This window comes from Pyxicephalus adspersus, chromosome 6, assembly GCF_032062135.1.
Source record: "Pyxicephalus adspersus chromosome 6, UCB_Pads_2.0, whole genome shotgun sequence".
Taxonomy (NCBI): Eukaryota; Metazoa; Chordata; class Amphibia; order Anura; family Pyxicephalidae; genus Pyxicephalus; species Pyxicephalus adspersus.
Genome location: NC_092863.1, coordinates 36,245,304 through 36,266,034, shown reverse-complemented (window position 1 = coordinate 36,266,034; position 20,731 = coordinate 36,245,304). Strand labels below are relative to the sequence as shown.

At 36.9% G+C, this 20,731-nt stretch overlaps 1 protein-coding gene across 1 annotated transcript; it reads right to left on the bottom strand.

Annotated features, from left to right (window-relative positions):
- Positions 1-376: 376 nt before the first annotated feature.
- Positions 377-19,105, bottom strand: PES1 (pescadillo ribosomal biogenesis factor 1). Its single transcript, XM_072415262.1, has 15 exons — positions 18,953-19,105; positions 16,787-16,866; positions 14,607-14,760; positions 14,037-14,146; positions 11,570-11,741; positions 9,322-9,411; positions 6,997-7,113; positions 6,153-6,230; positions 5,900-5,992; positions 4,926-5,056; positions 4,654-4,779; positions 3,042-3,226; positions 2,456-2,622; positions 2,174-2,341; positions 377-1,479 (listed from the first exon to the last, which is right to left on the bottom strand). The coding sequence occupies exons 1-15, from the start codon at positions 18,974-18,976 to the stop codon at positions 1,396-1,398; spliced, it is 1,779 nt and encodes a 592-aa protein (XP_072271363.1). The 5' UTR covers positions 18,977-19,105; the 3' UTR covers positions 377-1,395.
- Between the last annotated feature and the right edge of the window lie 1,626 nt (positions 19,106-20,731).

Genomic DNA, 20,731 nt, shown 5'->3' with positions numbered 1-20,731 from the left:
ACCAATTCAGAACTAAATCAGTTAGATATCAGTTTAAGATTCTTTTGAGATCATGCAGAAAGGACAGGTGCATTTGACTTGAAGTTGATTTTCTTACGACTGAAATAAAGTGGGGTTTGCGTGCTTATATACATTTACAGAAAAAACAGCTTTAAAGCTAGCTAATAAAGCCAACAGCTGACTCAGGCCCTTATTCCTAATCTGAGACCATTGTACAGTTCTAAAACTATACAAGAAAATTGCAAAGGTTGAGTTGCAGTTGGTCAGCTTTGAAATAATCTTTTTGACATTAAAAACATTTTTCACTTTTGTTTAGGTCAGAAAGGACTTTGGCTGGTGCATTCCTAAGATTCAAGCTACAAATACACACAATGTATACATTTATAAACAATGTTTATTGAAAAATTTTACTTTTTGTCACACGGGTGGTAAACAGTTCTTCCTCCTTGCTAAAGTATTTATAAGAAATATTTTATAGAATGTTTATATGCTGTCATACTCTTGTCTAGCCAAGACTAAAAAACATAAAAAGAAAAATATAGGTTATAAATGAAGTGCTGTATATGTGATACAGCACCTGATAAACTCTCTTGTATTACATTACACTGCGATTACCTAAACTGCCTACAGGCGTTAGAGGGCATATGTCTTTTAGATTGTAAGCTCTTCGGGGCAGGTTCCTCTCCTCCTCCTGTGTCACTGTCATTTGCATCCCCTATTTAATGTATAGGGATGTGTAATATGTTGGCGCTATATAAATCCTGTTTAACAATAATAATTTGTGCCCTGGCCATTGAATGTCTTTCCAGAAACAAAGTCTGCATCCAGCCGGTGATGGAGAAAGCACTTCAGGCACATGCCTGGCAAAAAAGAAAACCAAATAAAGGACAATTTATTTTTTTTCAGTGGGAAATAATGGTCTGGGATAGGTAACAGGATATAAGTCAGAAAGGTGGCCCTGTGTAACCTCGCAGTTGTAGAGTTCCGTAGCCTGGCATCAAGCTGGTTTGTAGCAGCTACCATTCTTTACAAATATATTAAATTCATCCTTTATTGTATGGAGACGCATTGTGATATCAGCCACAAGTGGCACAAAAGTCTAATGGAACCCAATCTCTCTTCTGCTCTGCAGCACCAGGAAACGTAGAATCCAGGAACTTTTATTTACAAAGCACAGTCTGTATACAACATGTTTAATAGCCTTATCTTCCTGTGGTCATTAAGTCTGCCAACCACTATTAGATATATGTGACAATGCGCTGGGGAGCATTGTATTGTATAGAAGATGTAGATAACTAGAATTTTCTCATCATATGGAATTAAAATTTCCCACAGGACAAAGATTGTCAAATATATCCTTTGAGAGGATGGTGTAAATTTACTGTGTGGTGGACATTACTGCTTTTTTGATTTCTTGGTCTTGCGTTCAGTTTTGGCAGCTTCATCATGGGCTTTTCTCTTCATTGTCAGTTTGTTGGCCTGTAGAAAAAATCAAGCTGGTCAGCAAACATTTACTTAGCTTTTAGAACATTATAATGGGAAAAATGTGATGTACTGATTTTCAAAATCATTGTTACTATGGTTTACAATTACAAAATACTTTTTTTTCTTCATATTCAAAAAAGAAAAGCTATTTTCTGTGGGTCAGCCTATTCTGACAATTCTTTCCTTATACACTTTTATAAAGAAGGCTTATCATTTTCTGCTTTCAATAAGGTCACATGACAGCTGAATAAACAGATTCTAGGTCATATTACATAAAGAGAAAATTATAACCCCAGTCACTGAATTTCTGGTGCTAGAAATCCAAGTTATACTAGTTTTTTCCTAATGAAGCCTTCCTTATTCCTCCAATGAGCAAAGATTCTCTGTCCCACTCGCTATGAACGCTGGGGCTGATGGGGGGGCTACGCGTCTAGAAGGAGCGGTTCCAAACACTCCCACCTGACATCATTGCTGGAAGAGTTGGCTATGATCACATAACACCGATATTGGTATTGTAAACAACTCAATGACTGCAAGAATAAAAGTTCCACACACAAGATGGCTGCTAACAAAGTTTCAGTATTTTAAATAAAGTTTTTATAGACCTGAAAAAGTTTTTATAGATCTGAAAAAGTTTTTAAGCCTTTTGTGCATCAATCTAATTTTTGATAGGTCAGTCCATTCTTACCTCTCTAACTTTACGCTTTTTGCCAAACATGATTTTGTTGTAAAGGTACTTCTCTTTCTTTTTCATCATCATGATAGCCAAGCGTTTTTCCTCATTCTTCTCCTGCTCAGCTACTCGAGTTTTGTTCTCTACCTTTACAGTGCCTTCTGTTACCTTTACATTCAGCTTCTGTGTGGGATAGGAAAAAAAATCATTATTTTGAAATAATGCAAATGTAGTGGAAAAAACAAAACAAAACAAAAAAAACTTTGTTACAAAAAAGTTTGAGCAGTTGTACATTACCTTTCCCTTAAACTGTTTATCTTCTCGTTCTCTCAATTTCAGATTACTCTGTTCATTCTCTTCATCATTACCATCCTCCTCCTCCTCTTCATCATCATCATCATCTTCTTCTTCATCATCATCGTCATCGTCGTCCTCTTCCTCCTCATCTTCATCCTCCTCCTCATCTGTTGGATAAATCAGACATTCAATTTAACTCAAGCAAGACATGGTTGTCTTTTAAAAGGAAGAGTAATTTTAAAACAAAGCACTCCCTGTCAAACAGTTAAGGGAACTGTATTTTTCATGAATTTAAATTTCTAATGTCTATTTATCCATTCTGTAAATATTAAGCCTACTGTACAATAGTTAATACTGGTACCAACCCACACATATATCTTGTAATACACATTTCTTTAGGGAACTACACCTATTTATAGGCTATATATAGAATTTGATGATGCAGCTCTGATCCTAAAATGCCCTTTGCTCCCAGTGGTATGCTCCTCAGTAAAGCTTGTACTTGTATGTAGCAGACTTTATATTGATCAAACATTTATTGCAGTTATTGTTTAATATTCATTTGGCATTATTATTGCACAATTACCAAGTGTCTCTCCTCTCTGAAGTGCCAGCAACCGTTGTTTCTCTGGTGGCATGTAATCTCCTTCCTTCTCCTCCACAAATGGTGAAAGGTGGGGTGGTAGCACTACTCCTGGAAAGTAATCTTCTACAGGCAAAAGTAGACGGGCGTTTACACAATCAAACACCCACTGGGGCTGAACATAATACCTGCAAAAGAAACAATATTCAACAGTTTATAATTCTAATAAGAATTTCTCTTTCATGTTCAAACAAACAAAAGGATATGTATTGTATAGTCACAAAATGATACAGCTGATTTAGAAGTATAAGTAAGCTCTGCCCATATACAGTATCGAGCTCCTCCTTGCCCAAGAACAATACATTTCAGGTACCTCAACAAAAATGTTGTTTTTATTTAGTTCTATGAAGTAAAGAAAAAAAAATATTTTTATTAAGGATAAAGCAGACCTATGGTGAATGAAAAAGGCACCTAATATGAATGTATTAGACAAGTTGCTGTTTCAACATGCTACAAACTCCTGGTCAGCAAGAAATGGTGTATGATACACAATGCTATTGTCATCCAATTATGGTTTACTAATTTAATATGGAAAACAAGACTAAAATACCAATATATATTTTTCCTTATAAAACTACTAGCTAGGACTGACAAAAACCAGAGCTAAAATTCACAGTTGCCAGTTTGCTCAGCACAGAGCAACTGACTAACAGATGTATACAAATTAGCAGAAGCTGCTCTGTCCACTCAGTTTAAGCAGAGGTGCCTACAAACTTTGTCAAGAACTGAACTGGCTGACTAACTAGCTAAACTTCGCTATTTTTTTTTGTGGAAGACTCCTCACTGGACCATTAAACTTGAGAGAATTTACCACAAATCCCTACTGAGGAGTGTACTAGAATAAGCATAAAAGGCAGAGCCTTCATTTCTTTAACCCCCTCATCTGTAACTTTTAATAATATGTACCTAAAACGAAGCATAGACGAACTATATAGTATATAGTTTATTGCAAAATATATAAAAAAAAATTGTAATTAGCAGAAAACAGTACAGACATTCAGATGTATTTAAAACAAACATTGACATGGCACAATTGTGTCACTTGTCAGAGTTTCATTAGGGGGCTCAAATGTCAATGTTTTAAATACATCCGAAAGTTTGTACCAATTTCCGGCAATTATGATTAGCTTTTATAATGTTTCTTTTATGATTTCTGTTTGAGTTAATATTCACCAATTTTAGTGTGTTGACACCAACTAGTACTAGTTTTGAGGGGGTAAAACAACCCCATTTTAAATGGTTATTGTAAAACTCAACCATACAGCATATTAAAAAAGCACAAGTGTCTATCAAAAGTAAAGGCCATCCAAGTAAATCCCAGGGATTTTCAGTATCCAGTCCCTTTTTTTCAGTATCCAGTCCCCCAGGGGCAGGACCTTATACACTAACCTGTAGTATTTCTACAAAGCAAAATACCCAGATAATCCTACCACATTGTGCATACTTGCACATTACTGAAAGAGCCCTGGAGGCCCAACATGCCAACAATTCAGCTTTTCCCAGCATACAAATAAAAGATTGAGATTAGTTCTGTCAATAAGCTGCTCTTGGTTACCTGTTGATGACCTGAGTTTGCACATTCGGGCGGTCCAAAATATGATGTGTGATGGTAGTGTCAGAGCTGTCATATGTTGCCCCTATATAGAGTGTGCTATCCCATGACACCTGGCCTCCAAAACTCCTGTTGAGAAACAGCAAAGCAAGTCATAAATGAGCCACATACACATATCAAACTCAATAAATGTTCCTTATTAGATTTGAAGTATAGCCCTTCTGTGGAAATACTGATTTCCAACATTCTATTATTAGGACCCCTTTCTGACTCACCGAATGACAAATGCCAGTGCTTCTCTGGGTACTTCCCGGTTCAAGAAGAACTTAAGACCCACAAACAAAGACTTGTGCTTCTCTTCCTCCTGCTGCTGCTTTCTTTGCTCTTCCTGAAGGTTGCCGTTTTCCTGCATCAGAGTTCACAATGAGAAATTCTGGGTATCTACATCTTCTATATGCCACTGTGTACAGGTATCATAAAAAGATCAAGGTTTCATGTGAATGGTTGGAGAGAGCGTGCACCAAGTCTTTAGACAGAGTATGCGCTCAAGTAGTGTCAACTACACTGGACCTGAAAGTTAGACTGCAGCAAACTTTTACAAAAATGGAGCCAGAAAAGTGCATTATACAGAGCCTGGCACCTGAAGGTCACATTCAGGATATGCAATGTCCACTCCAGAAGGGTTCAAACACATTATTCCAATAATACAAGAATATTACGAGTGATGTAGAGTATTGACTGATGAAAAAGGTATTCTATCTCTTACTTCAAAATGTGTTGTGATTTTTGGGAGACATGCAATCCCACCATTTGTTTTCTTCAGTTTTTTGAAACGTCATTATGGTTTTTAGTTGAGATTGGAAAATGCTTAGCAGAAGTCCAAGTTCACCTTGCAGCTACAGCAAGATTTTGATTGGTCATTTTAACCAAATGCATTCACAGATGTGTAATCAGGAAGTCACTCTAAAACAATCAGTTTATTTAAACATAGCATAATAGTTTTTATATATTACATTGCTATGTCCAGTTTATACATGTAGCAATAGAAGGTCTCCTATTAGGAATAAGGTATATAGGCAAATAGATTTATTTTCCTTTCAGTTCCAAGCAGTTGGAGCTTATGCCACAACACGTTAAACAAATTCTTGACCTAATACTTTAAATTTTATTAATGAAAAAAATTCAGAATGAATGACCTTTCCTTGACTTATAATAGTAAAATAACTAACTACAACTAATGAATACTCACTGGATCTGCAGGGAATTCGTCAATCTCTACTTCTGGATCTTCAGGCTCAGATGGAATCACTCGGGACAGACTGGCACTGAGAGCTGCCAATTTCTGAAAAAGGAAACAGTGGGGTTGACTGAAGTTGATGAAGGAAACCAGAATTGGAGAAATATAGTCTGGGCGGGACAAGTACTTAGGGATGAACATCAAATTTTAGATGTAACACATGCACAGTTATATTGCCAGTTTTACTGCTGTCCCAGATACATACCTCCATGTAAGCTTCAGATTCCAAAGCATATTTGTCTTCATCATTTACCTTCAGATCTGCTTCTGAACGAGAATCAAGCTGAAAGATTGCAGAATTACAATATTACAAAGGGCAAGAATGCATCAAAGCAAAGCTTCCATAAATTCTTCACACAACACCAGAAATTGATTCATGAAGAACGAGACCCTGGGCAAAGTAGCACCTTTGGCCCAAAATCCCTGATGGAAAATAAGGCTGTGTACACACGTTGGGACTTTTGTAAAGAATCTTTCACAGTCCTTTCAAATGACAAAAGACTGAAAGATACATGAACAGCGTTGTTTTTCTCTATGGAGAGGGGAAGGAGAGAACAAGCGGCACTCCATTGAGCTCTCTCCCCTTCACTTGTATAGCAGTCGCTGGATAAGAGATGTACACTCGTCACATTCTCGTCCGATGCTAGCCCTGAAGCAATATTTGGATGAGAGTCATCTGACGTGTATGTAGCCTAATGTTTGACCTGGCATACCAATCCCCTATCAGACAATAGGCTCTTGTGAGGTGACAGGCAGGAGCACAGCTTTGAAATGTGCTATGCCTACGCTTGACTGCAGCATAATTAGGGCTAAATCTGCCCACCCCCTGGACATTCAGCAGGCTTCTAGGATCCTTCCTAGGTTTACTTGTCGATAATCCATTTTTGAATAATATTCATTTACATCTATCCAAATCAATGTACCTACCCTACATCAATCTACCTATGTTTAAACCAGCTTGTTAACCACCTAAATCATTAAGACATATCAGAAGCAACTTTTATGTCATATACATGCAACAAGATATAGAGTAATCATTATTCTCTTACCTTTGGGGGATATAGAAGGTTGAGAGTCTGATAGAGACGAAAGTTGACAAATCCCATAAGGGTGGTATAAAACTCTGTAAATGTAGCCATAACTCTATAATCCACATCTGTAGGGTGCTGGAAAGAGAAGGGAATAGTAGTAATGTTAAGGGCTAAAGAATTCTGAGCCACCAGTGAAACTGGCCATATAGGTGGTAATTTTTGGTTAATTTCAACTAGAACTAGAAGAAGTCACCCAGAGGAATTTAGTCGCTTCTAAAGGTAAAACGGGACAATAATTGAGCAATTTTTATACAGTTGATAAAAATAACAGATCTGGAAGCCATCTACTTCTTTTGAAATCATTAATTTATGTCCTTAATTGTTGTATGATTTGGACAAAAAATGGTTTACAGCACACTGTAAATGACAACAGAAAAAAGCCCTCCATTTGTTTAGCACCTTAGCATGCCGACAAGCAGCAACCATCTGTAATGAGTGCTTGGGATTCCAAGGAAATATGCCAAACGTCCTGTAAAAATAAGTGTCTAATATATTAATTTTTGCTCCACAAATGTACTGGGGCCTATTTTCAGGGGATGTCTTATTTTTTCATTTTTTTCAACAACAATTGACAGTTATTCTTGAACAACAAAATCAACATTTATTAATATCCAGTCATGTTCATCACATTCTGGATCATTATAACTCTCCAAACCCTGAATTCCATCTTGCATTTTTTATGACTCCATTTACTTTAGAATCATTGGCCCCAATTTCTCATGTCTAGCAACGGCCTTTCTTAAATGAGCACCTCTTGTCCATGTATTTATATATATATTGTAGATTATTTTCAGGGCTTATATTTCGAGCATTCACAAAAATACAAAAAAACCATGCTGGGGCTTATTTTCCGGAAAACAGTGCACTAGCTACTTCCTATCCAATTTTCATCCCATAGCTTTTTTTAGGACATTCCAAATCATGCTAGAGGGACCGAAGTAAAATCACCAATTGGATGGTTATCTAAACGTATTTTTCATGTAAATCTTTATTCAGCAATAAAACACAGACCACACAGTGCAGCAGAATACAAAGTTATAAAAAAAATATTCAAAAAAATTATTTTGTTGTAAGATCATCTTTTGAACTTTTGAAATTAATAAAAGAGTTCATTGTTCTAGGAATATTACACCTCGCATTGTGTTCCTACACAATGAACATCCTTGTTATATACCATTGTGGATTCATTGAGGTGTTTGTCCTACCTGTGTGGATATAAACGCTGGGGCATTCATATTAAAGAAGTATGGTATCTTGAATGTTTTCACACAATGTCTTACAGATCAAGCCAGCTGAATGCGACCAACTACAACAATTTATTCTTGTATTTAAAACATATTGTAATTGTTCTAAATGCAGCTGCATGCTTATGAACATACTAAAAGATCTTTATGTTTTACTTTTTGTTGACCACAAGGTAACTTCAGGTTAGTTAACAGAGATACAACCTTTGGCCATAGTTATCTATGTATAGTAAATATCTAATATGGTTTAATGAGTGATTATATCATCACAACCAATACAACATGCAGATAACGATTGTTTTATAGCACCGTGCTAGGAGCAGCCTGTTACTTCCGTTTTCTACTAACATGCCTTCTAAACGATGAAGTTTTACAGGGGATCTAACACCAGTTTTTTATGTAAAACTAAATGCATTTTTAGTAAGGTATGATTCCTTCTCACAGAGATCACAGTACTCCTTGTAACAAAGCGTTTACCTAAGTTCCTATTCAGAAGGGTCAATGTTTAGTTATTATCCAGGATCAACATCTACTTTCTAGACTGAAAGATTAAAGAGTCATAGGAATATGACAGATGCCAGAACTTTTATTGCAACCAAATATGTTCCATATGATTATATATGCGTTAAACATTTATTGCATGTTATTGACTTGAGTGTTAATCTACACTGGATAGACATTTGAAAAACATGAGACTGTTGCTGGGCAAAGTCATCCTTAATTTGTTGTCATTCCCATTTCTTCTTACCACTTGCATTAAAATTTCCCAGGAAAGGCTGATTTTGAAGACTCAAAGAATTCTTTATATGGTAAGAGAGTAGTTGCATTATAGCAATGCCTACAAAAAAATGAGAGGGAAGGTTGTGCAACCCAAATGTTTCCCTAGACCTAATTTGTAGTTTGACTAGAATATACCCATCCAAACTTCCTCTCTGGTGGAATATATAAAGCAAAAGTAAAGTTTCCTGTGCACTTTTATAATCATCTGAAAAACAAATGACATGAAAAATATTCTGCTGACAATTATTTCATGACTTACATCATGTGAAAAAGCATATGGGGTGATCCAAGTCACAGTCTGTCCAAGTATGTCTGCTTGGTAATATATTCCTTTAATGGACAAGAAGACCTGGTAAGAAAAGATAGAAAAACTAAATGAAACATTAAAAAAACAAAATGCACCATTATCTGCAGGTAGGCCAGGAATGAACCAGATGTCACCAGGATCACCAAAGTAAATGAGAAATAGGAATGAAACCAACCATGTACTAGTCTGCAATGAAATGAGCCTTATTGGAGATATAAGCAAACATTCCAAGTCTTGTCACATTGAATTACAATTAAATTCAGCAGGGGGCTTATGTAAATTACTTCAATTTCAAACACAATTACTGTTTTCAGATTTTGAAGGTTTATTTGAAAAATGTATCCTACCTAACTGAATTTAAATTAATAACACTGTTTCAGTTCTTTTTTTCCTCACTGAGGTCTGATTTTCTACGGTTAACAGGCCTATGTGTGGCATTTACACAATGTTTTTTTCCAAAATATATGAAAGCTAAAAGTTTACCTAAAATAGAATTAACCACTAATTAAAAAAAGACAAAAGTCCTAGGTCTTAAGAACAATTTATTGACCAGACACCGTAAACTACCTCATTACAGTATCGGTAGGAGGATCACAAAGTAGGACAAACCATTTGGGTTAGGTAATACTGAGAGTAATTCCTGGCATTCAGTGGTTCTTTATAACACTCGCCAACTTCCAGGTAAGTCAGAACTGATAACTAATGAACAATCTTCAGGGCTTATTTCATTTTGTAGATATTTACCAGATGAAGCTTTACCCAGGAAATAAGTACTTAGTACATAGAAGCTGGAAAGATAATGAGGCTGTAGGAGTTATTTAAGTTAATATTTTACTTAGCTATTATAAACAATGCCTATAAAATCATTTTACCTTGTAACATTAACCAATGATTCCCAAACATCCACAAATAAAACACACACAAAAATGGTCAATTAAAATAAAGCATACATTTTTTCTCTATAATATAATAATAATAACTGATGGCAAGGGAATCAATCAAAAATTACAGTGACATCATTCAGCTTGGTCTTCCCTGATAGGAGAGCTGGGCATTTTATCAACTCAAACAGTCCGTCCTTTTTAATGCTGCTCCATCTCTCTGGGAGGGATGTACACTGTAGTTCTTTAATAAAGATAAATATTCCACAGAAGTCCCTACTATCTACAAAAGCTGGCTGACCACCAACACAGTTTTGCATTTGTAAGTTTACCTTTCTATAAAGTATTACTTTACTTTAATTTCACGTTTTGCACTATTATACAATTATTAAGCCCAGCTCTGGGATATAAGAAAAAAAAAACTGTTCTAAATTGAAAGGAGAACGGTTACTATGGGCCTGATTTAATAAAGCTCTCAAGGCTGGAGAGGATACCCTTTCATCAGTGAAGCTGGGTGATCCAGCAAACCTGGAATGGATTGCTTCTAAGTCATTTGCTAGCAAATGTTTTGAATCCTGGACCAGAGCCATTCCAGGTTTGCTGCATCACCCAGCTTCACTGACGTATTCTTCTCTTTAGCCTTGGAGAGTTATAATAACTCAGGCCCTATGGCTCTACTACTCAATTTGACACAAAAGATAAGCTATTTAAGCAATGGTTTAGGTTGTAACCATCCAGGGAAAAATACAAAAAAGTAAAAAAGAACAAAGAGAAGAATAACCCAACCCCGCCAACCCAAAGGGCTGGAGTTGGACAGCCCTGGCATTGTCTATAAGTCAACGCTTTGTGCAGGATTTCGTTTAGTTTTACTATTACTACTGTAACATTATCAACCACAGGATGAATATTATTATTGCCATCTAGTGTTCAATAAGCGCCAAATAGAAATAATAAAAAAAAAAAAAGGTATCTAACTGGCCAAGCAACAGGCCATTGCAGATCTGCAATTGACTGCAGGCTCAACCACGGTCCCAAGAAATCAACAAGTCACTTTTTACAGCACAGTTGTCTTCCATCCTCTTGGGAAAAATCACTGCAACTGCTGTATGCACATGCATTTATCTGCAGAGCAGTTTGCTTCTCCTGGCACAAAGCAGCAATTTCTTATGCAACCGGAAGCTGCCAGCCCTCAATTTTACACTGGAAGTATAAAAGGGGCCTAGGATCTCCGGAGGCAAAATATTAATTGCTTGATTGCTGATCTTCTGAATAAATGACATAATTCACAAACAAGATTGGGATTTTTGAGGTCAACCTACCTTGCGCAGGGAACGAGAAGCAACGACGTAATTAAGGAATTCGACAGAGAGCCTACGACAAAGCTGTATTGTCTGCACATGGCATTTGCCAGTCCGCCGGAAGGTGGCAAAAAGAAAGCACATGGAAAGAGCATCGTCTACGTCTCGGAGAGCGTCAACAAAAGTTGGATACCTTAAATTGAAACAAAATGAAAATTGTATTTCTTGTGCTTTTCCTTTCTATGCAGTAAATACAATAATTAACCTCCCTGGCGGTCTAATTATGTCAGTATTTTAACACCAAAAGCAGTACATTGTTTTGCATAAAAATATATTTTACATTGTAGGCCTATAATTTTTAGGCATAACTCACCTAAATATGTCCAATATTTAATAAATTTAATAATTAACTTTAAATAAATAAAAAAAACACAAAAATCTGTTAAAACAAGGGTGAATAAAAATACTGAAACCTGTAATTTAACTGTACAGTAGCATGTATATTATATATATATATATATATATATATATATATATATATATATATATATATATAATAGAATTATATATTGATGACTGGATTCAATACAGTATTTTGCATTGAATCGAATACAAAATTATTTGAATTTCCCCCCGCACCTCCCACACGCACCAACGTCACCGGGAACTCCAAGTTGATATCCAAGTCTACCATAAAGAGAATACTGCATGAAAGTAAATACAGAGGGTGCACTGCAAGGTGCAAGCCACTCATAAGCCTCAAGAATAGAAAGCCAAAATTGGACTTTGCTAAAAAAAAAAAAAAAATCATCTAAAAAAGCCAGCACAGTTCTGAAAAAACATTCTTTGGACAGATGAAACCAAGATCAACCTTTACCAGAATGATGGCAAGAAAAAAGTATGGAGAAGGTGTGGAACAGCTCATGATCCAAAGCATAGCACATCATCTGTAAAACATGGCGGAGGCAGTGTGATGGCTTGGGCGTGCATAGCTGCCATGGCACTGGGACACTAGTGTTTATCCATGATGTGACACAGGACATAAGCAGCTGAATGAATTCTGAGGTGTTCAGAGACATACTGTCTGCTCAAATCCAGCTAAATACAGTCACATTGATTGGGAGGCGTTTTATAATACAGATGGACAATGACCCAAAACATACAGCCAAAGCAACTCAGGAGTTTACTAAAGCAAAGAAGTGGAATATTCTTGAATGGCCAAGTCAGTCACCTGATCTGAACCTAATTGAGCATGCATTTCACTTGTTGAAGACTAAACTTCAGACAGAAAGGCCCACAAACAGACAGCAACTGAAAGCAGTTGGAGTAAAGACCTGGCAGAACATAAAAAAAGGAGGAAACCCAGCATCTGGTGATGTCCATGAGTTCAAGACTACAGGCTGTCATTGCCAGCAAAGGGTTTTCATCCAAGTATTAAAAATTAACATTTTATTTTCAGTTTTTTAATTTGTCCAATTACTTTTGAGCCCCTAAATTGAAGTGATTGTGTTAAAAAAAAAGGCTTTACTTCCTCACTTTTTTATGCACAGAACCAAAATTAGAAAAAGTTGTCTGTCCAAATATTTATGGACCTAACTGTAAGTCAGCCCAGGCATTCAAGGTGGCCAAAACCCCAACTCCAGGAAGATCCCCGGGTGAAGATGGCTGCACAAGTTCCGGATTATTCTAGGTATCATTCACCTTTGTACTATTTTAACCAGCCTCTAAACATAGAGGGGCAATCTTTGGACAGCTTATATTTGGATCTTTGTACACAAGTATAGATATTACAGCTTTTTGCTACATCCTTAGATTTAACAAGCATTTGAAGCAAAATTAAAGTGTGCTCCCAGTGCCTAGGGTTTTCCAATAAAGTGCATTGCAGATTTGCTCATTATGGCAGTCTTATCTGTCAAAGCATCCATTTTCAGTCCTGTGATATTCCTCATTATTGCTGCTATTTTCGAACAGCGATTTCAGGGTTAGGAGGTCTTTCAATCAAATAGAATTAGGATTGTGACTCAATAGTGGCGCTAAACTGCAGACTAAAGTCATAGTAATATAAATATGAAAGAGTGATTAGATGAACAAAATTTAGATGTTTACTTTTGTATATATTATGATGGGCCAAAAAACATACTGGTCAGATGGGCAAATGTACTGAGAGGTGCACTACAAATTGATAATTCTGTGTAGATGTAATGTGCTAAGTGTGTAATTTTATGTATCTGTTTGCAGGGAGAAAAACAGAACACAGGAAAAAAGTTTGCAATTTTTACTATCTGGCAGGTAGGAGGATGTATTATAAATGGTAACTAGGGCACACACCATTTTTTCAGACAGTTATATTTACACAATGAATGTGCTTCTATTGTCTGGTGGTGCAGCCAATAGGAACACCTATCTGCTCATAACACCGCTTTACAAACTTTTTTAAAAAAAGAATAAAAGATCATTTTGTTTAATCTTTTCATTTGGAATTGGTTACCTTTCTTTGATGATATGATCCAACTTATAAGCTGGCTTGTTCTCTCTAATTCTGTCTACTGCATCCCATTCCTGTTTTCCATATGCTTTACGTAGCCGACGTACAAAGACCTTAAAAATAAACACATAGGTAAATTCTTTGTATGGTCCCATTTTATACATTTATGGAGTGCTTAAATCTGTATTATAAGATTTATCATGGTACATATTAATTTGTGGTAATCAGCCACTTTCTGTTAGAGGAAAATTGTGGAAGTCTTTAAATCTTATTTTTAGGTAGGTGCACATGTAGAAATGCACTCTGTTATAATGAACATTTCAGGAGGGGCTTTAGATCAGTAAGAATTTAGTCACAATATAAAAAGTTGCCCAAAAATTATATCGTGCAATACAGTCCGACTCCAAAGGCACTTAATATACATCACAGGCCTATGCCTGCATCAAGCACTGAAAGACTGGATCAGTGGATTTGTCATCAACAACACAAAAATAACTGACATACATATTTCATTGCTCAAATTACTGGTTTGCCTTTTTCATTTTAGTGAAAGATCCTTTATGAGCAACTTACCTTATATTCTCTGAATTTTCCCACGATAGGCTCATGCAGCAAAAACTTGATGTCCTTCAAAAGGTAGAATGTACGAGGGGCTGTGGATCCTTTGTTGACTTTTTTCTTATGCTTAGGCTCATGGGGATAGATGCCTTTAAGGATACAGAGACGTCTAAAAGAAGTAAAAAAAAGAATTAAGTTCAACAGATCCATTTATACCAGTAACAAAAAAGCAAAGCAGAATAAAAAATATTCACATATATTATACAGACACTTCCTTTTTGTGTTAAGTGAATTCTTACAAGCTGTTATTGTCAACTGGCTGCAGGTCCCAGTACAGGTAGTTCCCCGGGTTACATACGAGATAGGGACTGTGGGTTTGTTCTTAGGTCGGGGACCACCTGTAATTACTTCTTTATGTACCCCAGGATGAACAAAATTTTCTTTTAAGCTCTTAACTAAGTAATGAGGGTACAACTCAAACATGTTGTACCCACACTGCTGCATATATACCTTGGTGTTTTGTTGCTGGAAACAATCTTTCATGATCATTTTGAGCGACAGATGAATGAAAAAGCCCTGTACACACAGCACTGTTCTATGGAGAGGAAAGGGGGGAAAGATGAGCAAGTGATACCCCGCTCTGCTCTCCTTCCTTGACTTCCATAGCAGTCATTGCCAATAGCCGTTCATAGATCCAATAAGTGGTATCCAATAACAGTATCAGGTGACTGGCATGACTTTTCGCCTTGATCGATGAATATCTGACCTATGTACATAGCCTAAGTGTGGGATTTAAAGGATGTAAAATATCTAAGGGATAGTGGGCAAAGGTACTGAAATAGTTTATTGATAAATATTTGAAATGATCATTGCATAAATATACATGTTTAGGTTAGCAAAGCATGCTTGCCATTAATTAGGAGGAAAAGACACGAAATCTCAACTCAAAGAAGTGCTCAACCCAGAATTATTTTTAAGCTTAGTGGGAAGAAATTGTAGGTGGGTGGCAGCCCCTGTAATGTGACCCAAATCATCAGTAACCACCAAAAAACAGCCGGGTGGTTGCTAAAAATTGCCAGGGTGGAGCACTCAGCTAAAAGGGCCTGGGGAGAACACTGAAGAATAATTTTTTTGCTCCCCATAATAACTAGTGTCCAGGAACAAACATGGATTCACTGTGGATAGATATTAAGCGTAGCCTTTTCAATACCCTGAGCAAACAACCCTTCACTTCCCATCCAAAAGGGGTAAAAAATGAACAAGAAAAGCATTTGGCTTATTTTGGAGCCCATCAGACAGAAGAGAAGACAATGCTTATCATTGGGCAATTTATATTACAGTCTAGCAGAATAGCAAGGGTACTGTGCAGAACACCCCCCCAATTCTTACATGCTCTAAAAGCTAGCAGTGATAGTTGTAAAAAGACCCAGAACACACACTTTTACTACATCCAGTATACATTCTGCAGGTTCTAGGAGGCCACTGTGTAGCTGTGTAAAAAGAAGTCTGCACAATTAGCCTGTCAACCCTGGATGTTTATGACAGTGCAGTGACATAAGGTTTCAGCCTTTTCAAGTAGAACTGATCTACCCCAAACAAAAATTGCCCAGCTAAGATAGGTCTAAGGAAATCACAGACATATAATACTGTAATTACCCAATCTTTATCACAATAATCTCAAACATGTGGGCAGCTTAAAAAGCTCCTTTGATTAAAGGAAAGCAATTCTCACAATCTCAAACATATACACTGACAGCAATTTTGAACACTGTATAGCAGATACGTGTGTTTGTTCTACAGACATCTAAATAGGCCATACGTATACAATTGCTGACATGATATCAGAGAGATATACCCTTACATACTGTCAGTACAGTAAGTCATAGGGTGTATCTTTAGGAAAGAGAAAATAAAAACACAACATTTTGAGATTGAGGGGTGAAAACTACTGATTGTATTTGAATGTGATCTATAAACATGTCATGCTGATAGCGCATTCCTCTTTTTCTTGTCCTGGTGTTAAAGTACAGCAAGTGAACGTAAACTTTTGCAGAATAACCGATCAGACAGAAATAAAGATTGACTAGTTTCAGGTTTATCCCCTAGGTCAGGAATCTACATAGAAAAAATACACAAATAAGAGAAATATTATTTTTAGATTTTGACCTAAATTAGGCAAAATAATTTTTACAAACCTGAAATCTGGTAAGCTCAGCTGGAGTTTCTTTCGGGCCTTGTTTCTTGTAATATAGTTGGTGGCTGCACCACTCTCGTACTGAAAGAAATGCATTACATAATTTTAGTGACAAATATGCTGCCAACAAGAGGTGACATTACCTGACCATTTAATTAGTGAGGTCAACATTGAATCTCTTACATTTGCGGTATATAACATTTGATTTACTGTATCACAATCAATATTTTATATATAATAGACAACTCAATTGTAATTAAGGTCAATTACAACGTGTTGGTGCATGAAATACTTGTCTATCACAAGAACTGGTTTAATTCAACCTGAATATTATAAGAATATACCATTGAGAACAAAAAATGGTGCATGGCTGGCATTTGATGGAGGTGCTATTTCCTACAGCACTATTCCTTAAAAGTAAAAATTGATACTTGACTGGTATCCAACTCACTTTTGCTCCAAGGATGTTAAAATAACACACCACTACCTAAAAGTGGTAAACAATGTCTGTTCTACAGCAAAACATACCTACCGGTCCGATCGTAATCTTTTTAAAAACATACACTGAGCTTGCAAACATTTGTGTTTTATCCCTAAATATTTTATTTTTAGTGAAGGCCCCTCCCCTGCAGAGGCAAAGACTAAATGGGCTGCTACTGCACATACCTGAACATGGACATGTGCAGAAGCTTTTCTGCAATGTAAAAAGAAAAAAAAAGGGCGGCCAATCTTTTACATGCGCATTGAGTGTGTCACTTTTTTTTCAGTGCATAAAGAAGAAAAATAAAGTTGCGCCTACTGGTTCCTCCGCGTGGGCGCAGGCATGGAAGTTAGTTGTGGAGGGATCGAGGGCTCTGCCATGGGGGCCTTTTTCCTATGCACCCTGCCAAAGCTGCCATCTTCACCGACAAGTTTTCTGGGTACATTGTAAATGCCTTTTGCCATTGGACAACCAGCGACAATTCAACCTATGTGGGTGCACAGGAGTTACGTTGTCTCCATGTCAATGCTCAGGGCTATAAGAAATAGAAATGGGCTCTGCATGGCACATGCACGCACATTGTAGGCAAAAAAACAAAAAGCCACCCGAAGAATGGGGAAGGTGATTTAGCAAGAGACATTGTATGTCTTTGCTGCAAAAAAAAACTCTTTATTTTCTCATGACTTTGGGTTTACTTTACCCAAGTGAAGAAATTTGGGGAGGGGATAAAGGGGCAAGAATATGTTCTTACTGGGAAGATTTCCCCTTTGCATACTGATAGAATTTAAAACCTGAAAACATTTTAAATGTTGATAAATTGTTCTTTATGGTGTGAATCCCACCTCTGCAGTGTAACCCAAAAAATACTTATTTTAGCCCTATCTCGGAGATCCTCGGTATATGGCATCACACATTCTTTTATGTGGCTATGATACAGGTACGTGACTTGCCCCACTTACCCCTAGGGCTGTGATCACTAAGAATAAGGCCCCAGCCAAAGTAAATAAAGGACCGAGTGCTGTGCATGTGAAGGCAAAATAAATGGCCAACATATTTCACTAGAGATAGATCTCTAGAGGGGCTAAAGGGAAGTCTTCCTATACATAGGTGACACAAGGGGGTTAGCTGTGGAGTAGTTTATTTTTGTACAATAAATAGGCAAAATAGCTGTCAGATTAATTTTTTTTCTTTTACTTCCTGTTCCAGAGAATCAGCAGGAAGTAAATGAAGATTTGTAAAAAGTTAGAGCACACAATGTTTGCCTATCATTATCAATGGATCACACAATCATTTGGTGTACACACTACATTTGAGTGGGATTTGATGCCAAGCTGTGCACAATGCAAACAGCGATGAATGAGCTTTTAGTGAAACCTGTATAACAAGCAGCACTTAGTTACTACTGGAACATTTGTCCCCATGGCAAGATTTCTTCTCACTTCCTGTTCTTGTGTATTCTATAAATGCTTTTATACACCAATAAGCGTCATTTAGAGAAAACAGCCGTGTATACAAAGCACATGTGGAGGCCTCATCACTCCATGCCGTATAAACAGCACGCAGGCCGCCGTGATCTGCCCCTAGCGTGGTGTATATACGTGCTGGTACAAGAACATGCTACATACATGATGTGTATTACATGACACCGGTATATGACAGATAAACATATAAGAACACGTGTCGTACCTTCTTCTTCTCTAAGCCTCCCATCTTGTCTCTCTGCTCCCCCCACACACACACGTGTAGTCTGCACGGTGCGATCAGGACCTTTCGGACTGTCTGTCACAGTGCCTGATGAAAACCATACCAGGCACATGCAGAACGCCTCAAAGCAGGGACCTTCTTTGCACGAGTCGCCTTACACTACATCATGCTGCAGTCTGTGTAATACAACTTCCGGGGTGCGGCTCATCTCTGAGCTTGTGTTTGATAAAACTTAATAAAGTCTTCTTAGCTGAAGAACATAAATGTCATCATTCACATATATATTACAGAAAGTTGTCTAACATTAGCGGGAAAGGTTTAAAATAAAGATAAATGTGTAAACCCAATTACTAAACATAACTTTTTATGCTAATACGACTTTAAAAGTTATTTCCAATACTAAAAATACAATAAAATAATAATTGTGGTGGTTCTCCTTGTAACAAATGACAGTGACAACGCTCTGCCCCAGTCTCCTAATTGTCCTGTTGTGTTGTCACTCTCCTTAAAGCAGCTGTGCGGACATAATTCAGTGTTCGGGCTCATAATATAATGATGTGCATCTTATACTGGAGCAAGTAGGCTGGAAGTGGCTGAAAATGGACACAGGATTGCCAGGATGATGGAAGGAGAAAACAGTATTTTACTTTAAAATAAACAAAAGAAGGCAACTTGAAGTAGAGCTCATAGTGATCTGCAGGGGATGTGTAAAAGCCGTACAGTTTTTTAGCTGGCAGATTTTACCTAATTTCATGAATGTGAGACCGGGCAGAATAGGAAATGAGCAGTAATTTTCTTGAAAGATGAACTGAAATGAAAACAGCCATGGAAGGGGTTGAATGAAAGGGGGCAACATTTACACATAGATACCTTCTCATCAAACCTGTCAGCCCCAACATATGGAAGCTGCCAGTTATAGTTTGTTTTTCACGTTGCATACATCAGATCTTTAACCACTGACCTTGAAGCTCCGTCTCAAAGCTGCATTTTATCTGAACAATTACAGAGCATTACATTTATCACAATACATAAAAAAAATACCCATTACATTGTTTGGGGAAAACATTGTACGTTTTCTAAAATTAGGGTGTGAAAGGGCTCTTGTAAAATATTGCAGCTTAACAGTCCTTACATACAGCCAATGTGTTCATTTGTATAAAGTACATAGTACAATAGCTTAAGTTTAAATGTATCCACAGAGGAATAAATGGAAGAGAGTCCAAGGACAAACAGCTTCTACAATGATTGTTGTCTTTAGAGACCCCATAATGCTGTGTTACCAATGCCAAAGGTGCATCCTGTATCAAATGTGTTTTTAAAAAATAAATACAAAATATCTATTTAGAGTAGAAATAAAAAATGTAAAAAATGGTTAAAATAAAACTGTCCCAAAATATATGCATTGTAGTTTTACTTTAGAGGGCGCTCCTATACTTTTATGTGGTTGGCCTGGAGCCAGCAGTTGCTTACGAAGAACCATTGATTACCCTTTTGGCACTTAAAACGGTTCAGTATTCATTAACCTGGGTCAAACTATTAGAAGTATTAAAAACTCAGAAGTTAAAAAGTAGCCTTTTAAAGTAGAAATACAGAAACTTTTTAAAGTGCCAACTTGTTTATAATTGTGCAAGGTTCAAAGCTTTGTGAATCATTAACCTGGACAGGGCAGTCAGCTGGGCAGATTTTTTTGGCTAAACAACAAAAAATTCAAGGCCTTCATCCTGCATATAATTTGGTGGGCAAAATGTGCTGAAATATCTC

What these genes read in the sequence shown, in the direction of transcription:
- PES1 (XM_072415262.1), bottom strand. Translation starts at nt 18,976, where the DNA reads ATGGGAGGCTTAGAGAAGAAGAAG. An exon ending in ACCTTCTATATCCCCCAAAG is followed by an intron (nt 6,231 to 6,996) that starts GTAAGAGAATAA and finishes GCAATCTTTCAG; the next exon opens with CTTGATTCTCGTTCAGAAGC. An exon ending in GCACTGGCATTTGTCATTCG is followed by an intron (nt 4,780 to 4,925) that starts GTGAGTCAGAAA and finishes GTTTCTCAACAG; the next exon opens with GAGTTTTGGAGGCCAGGTGT.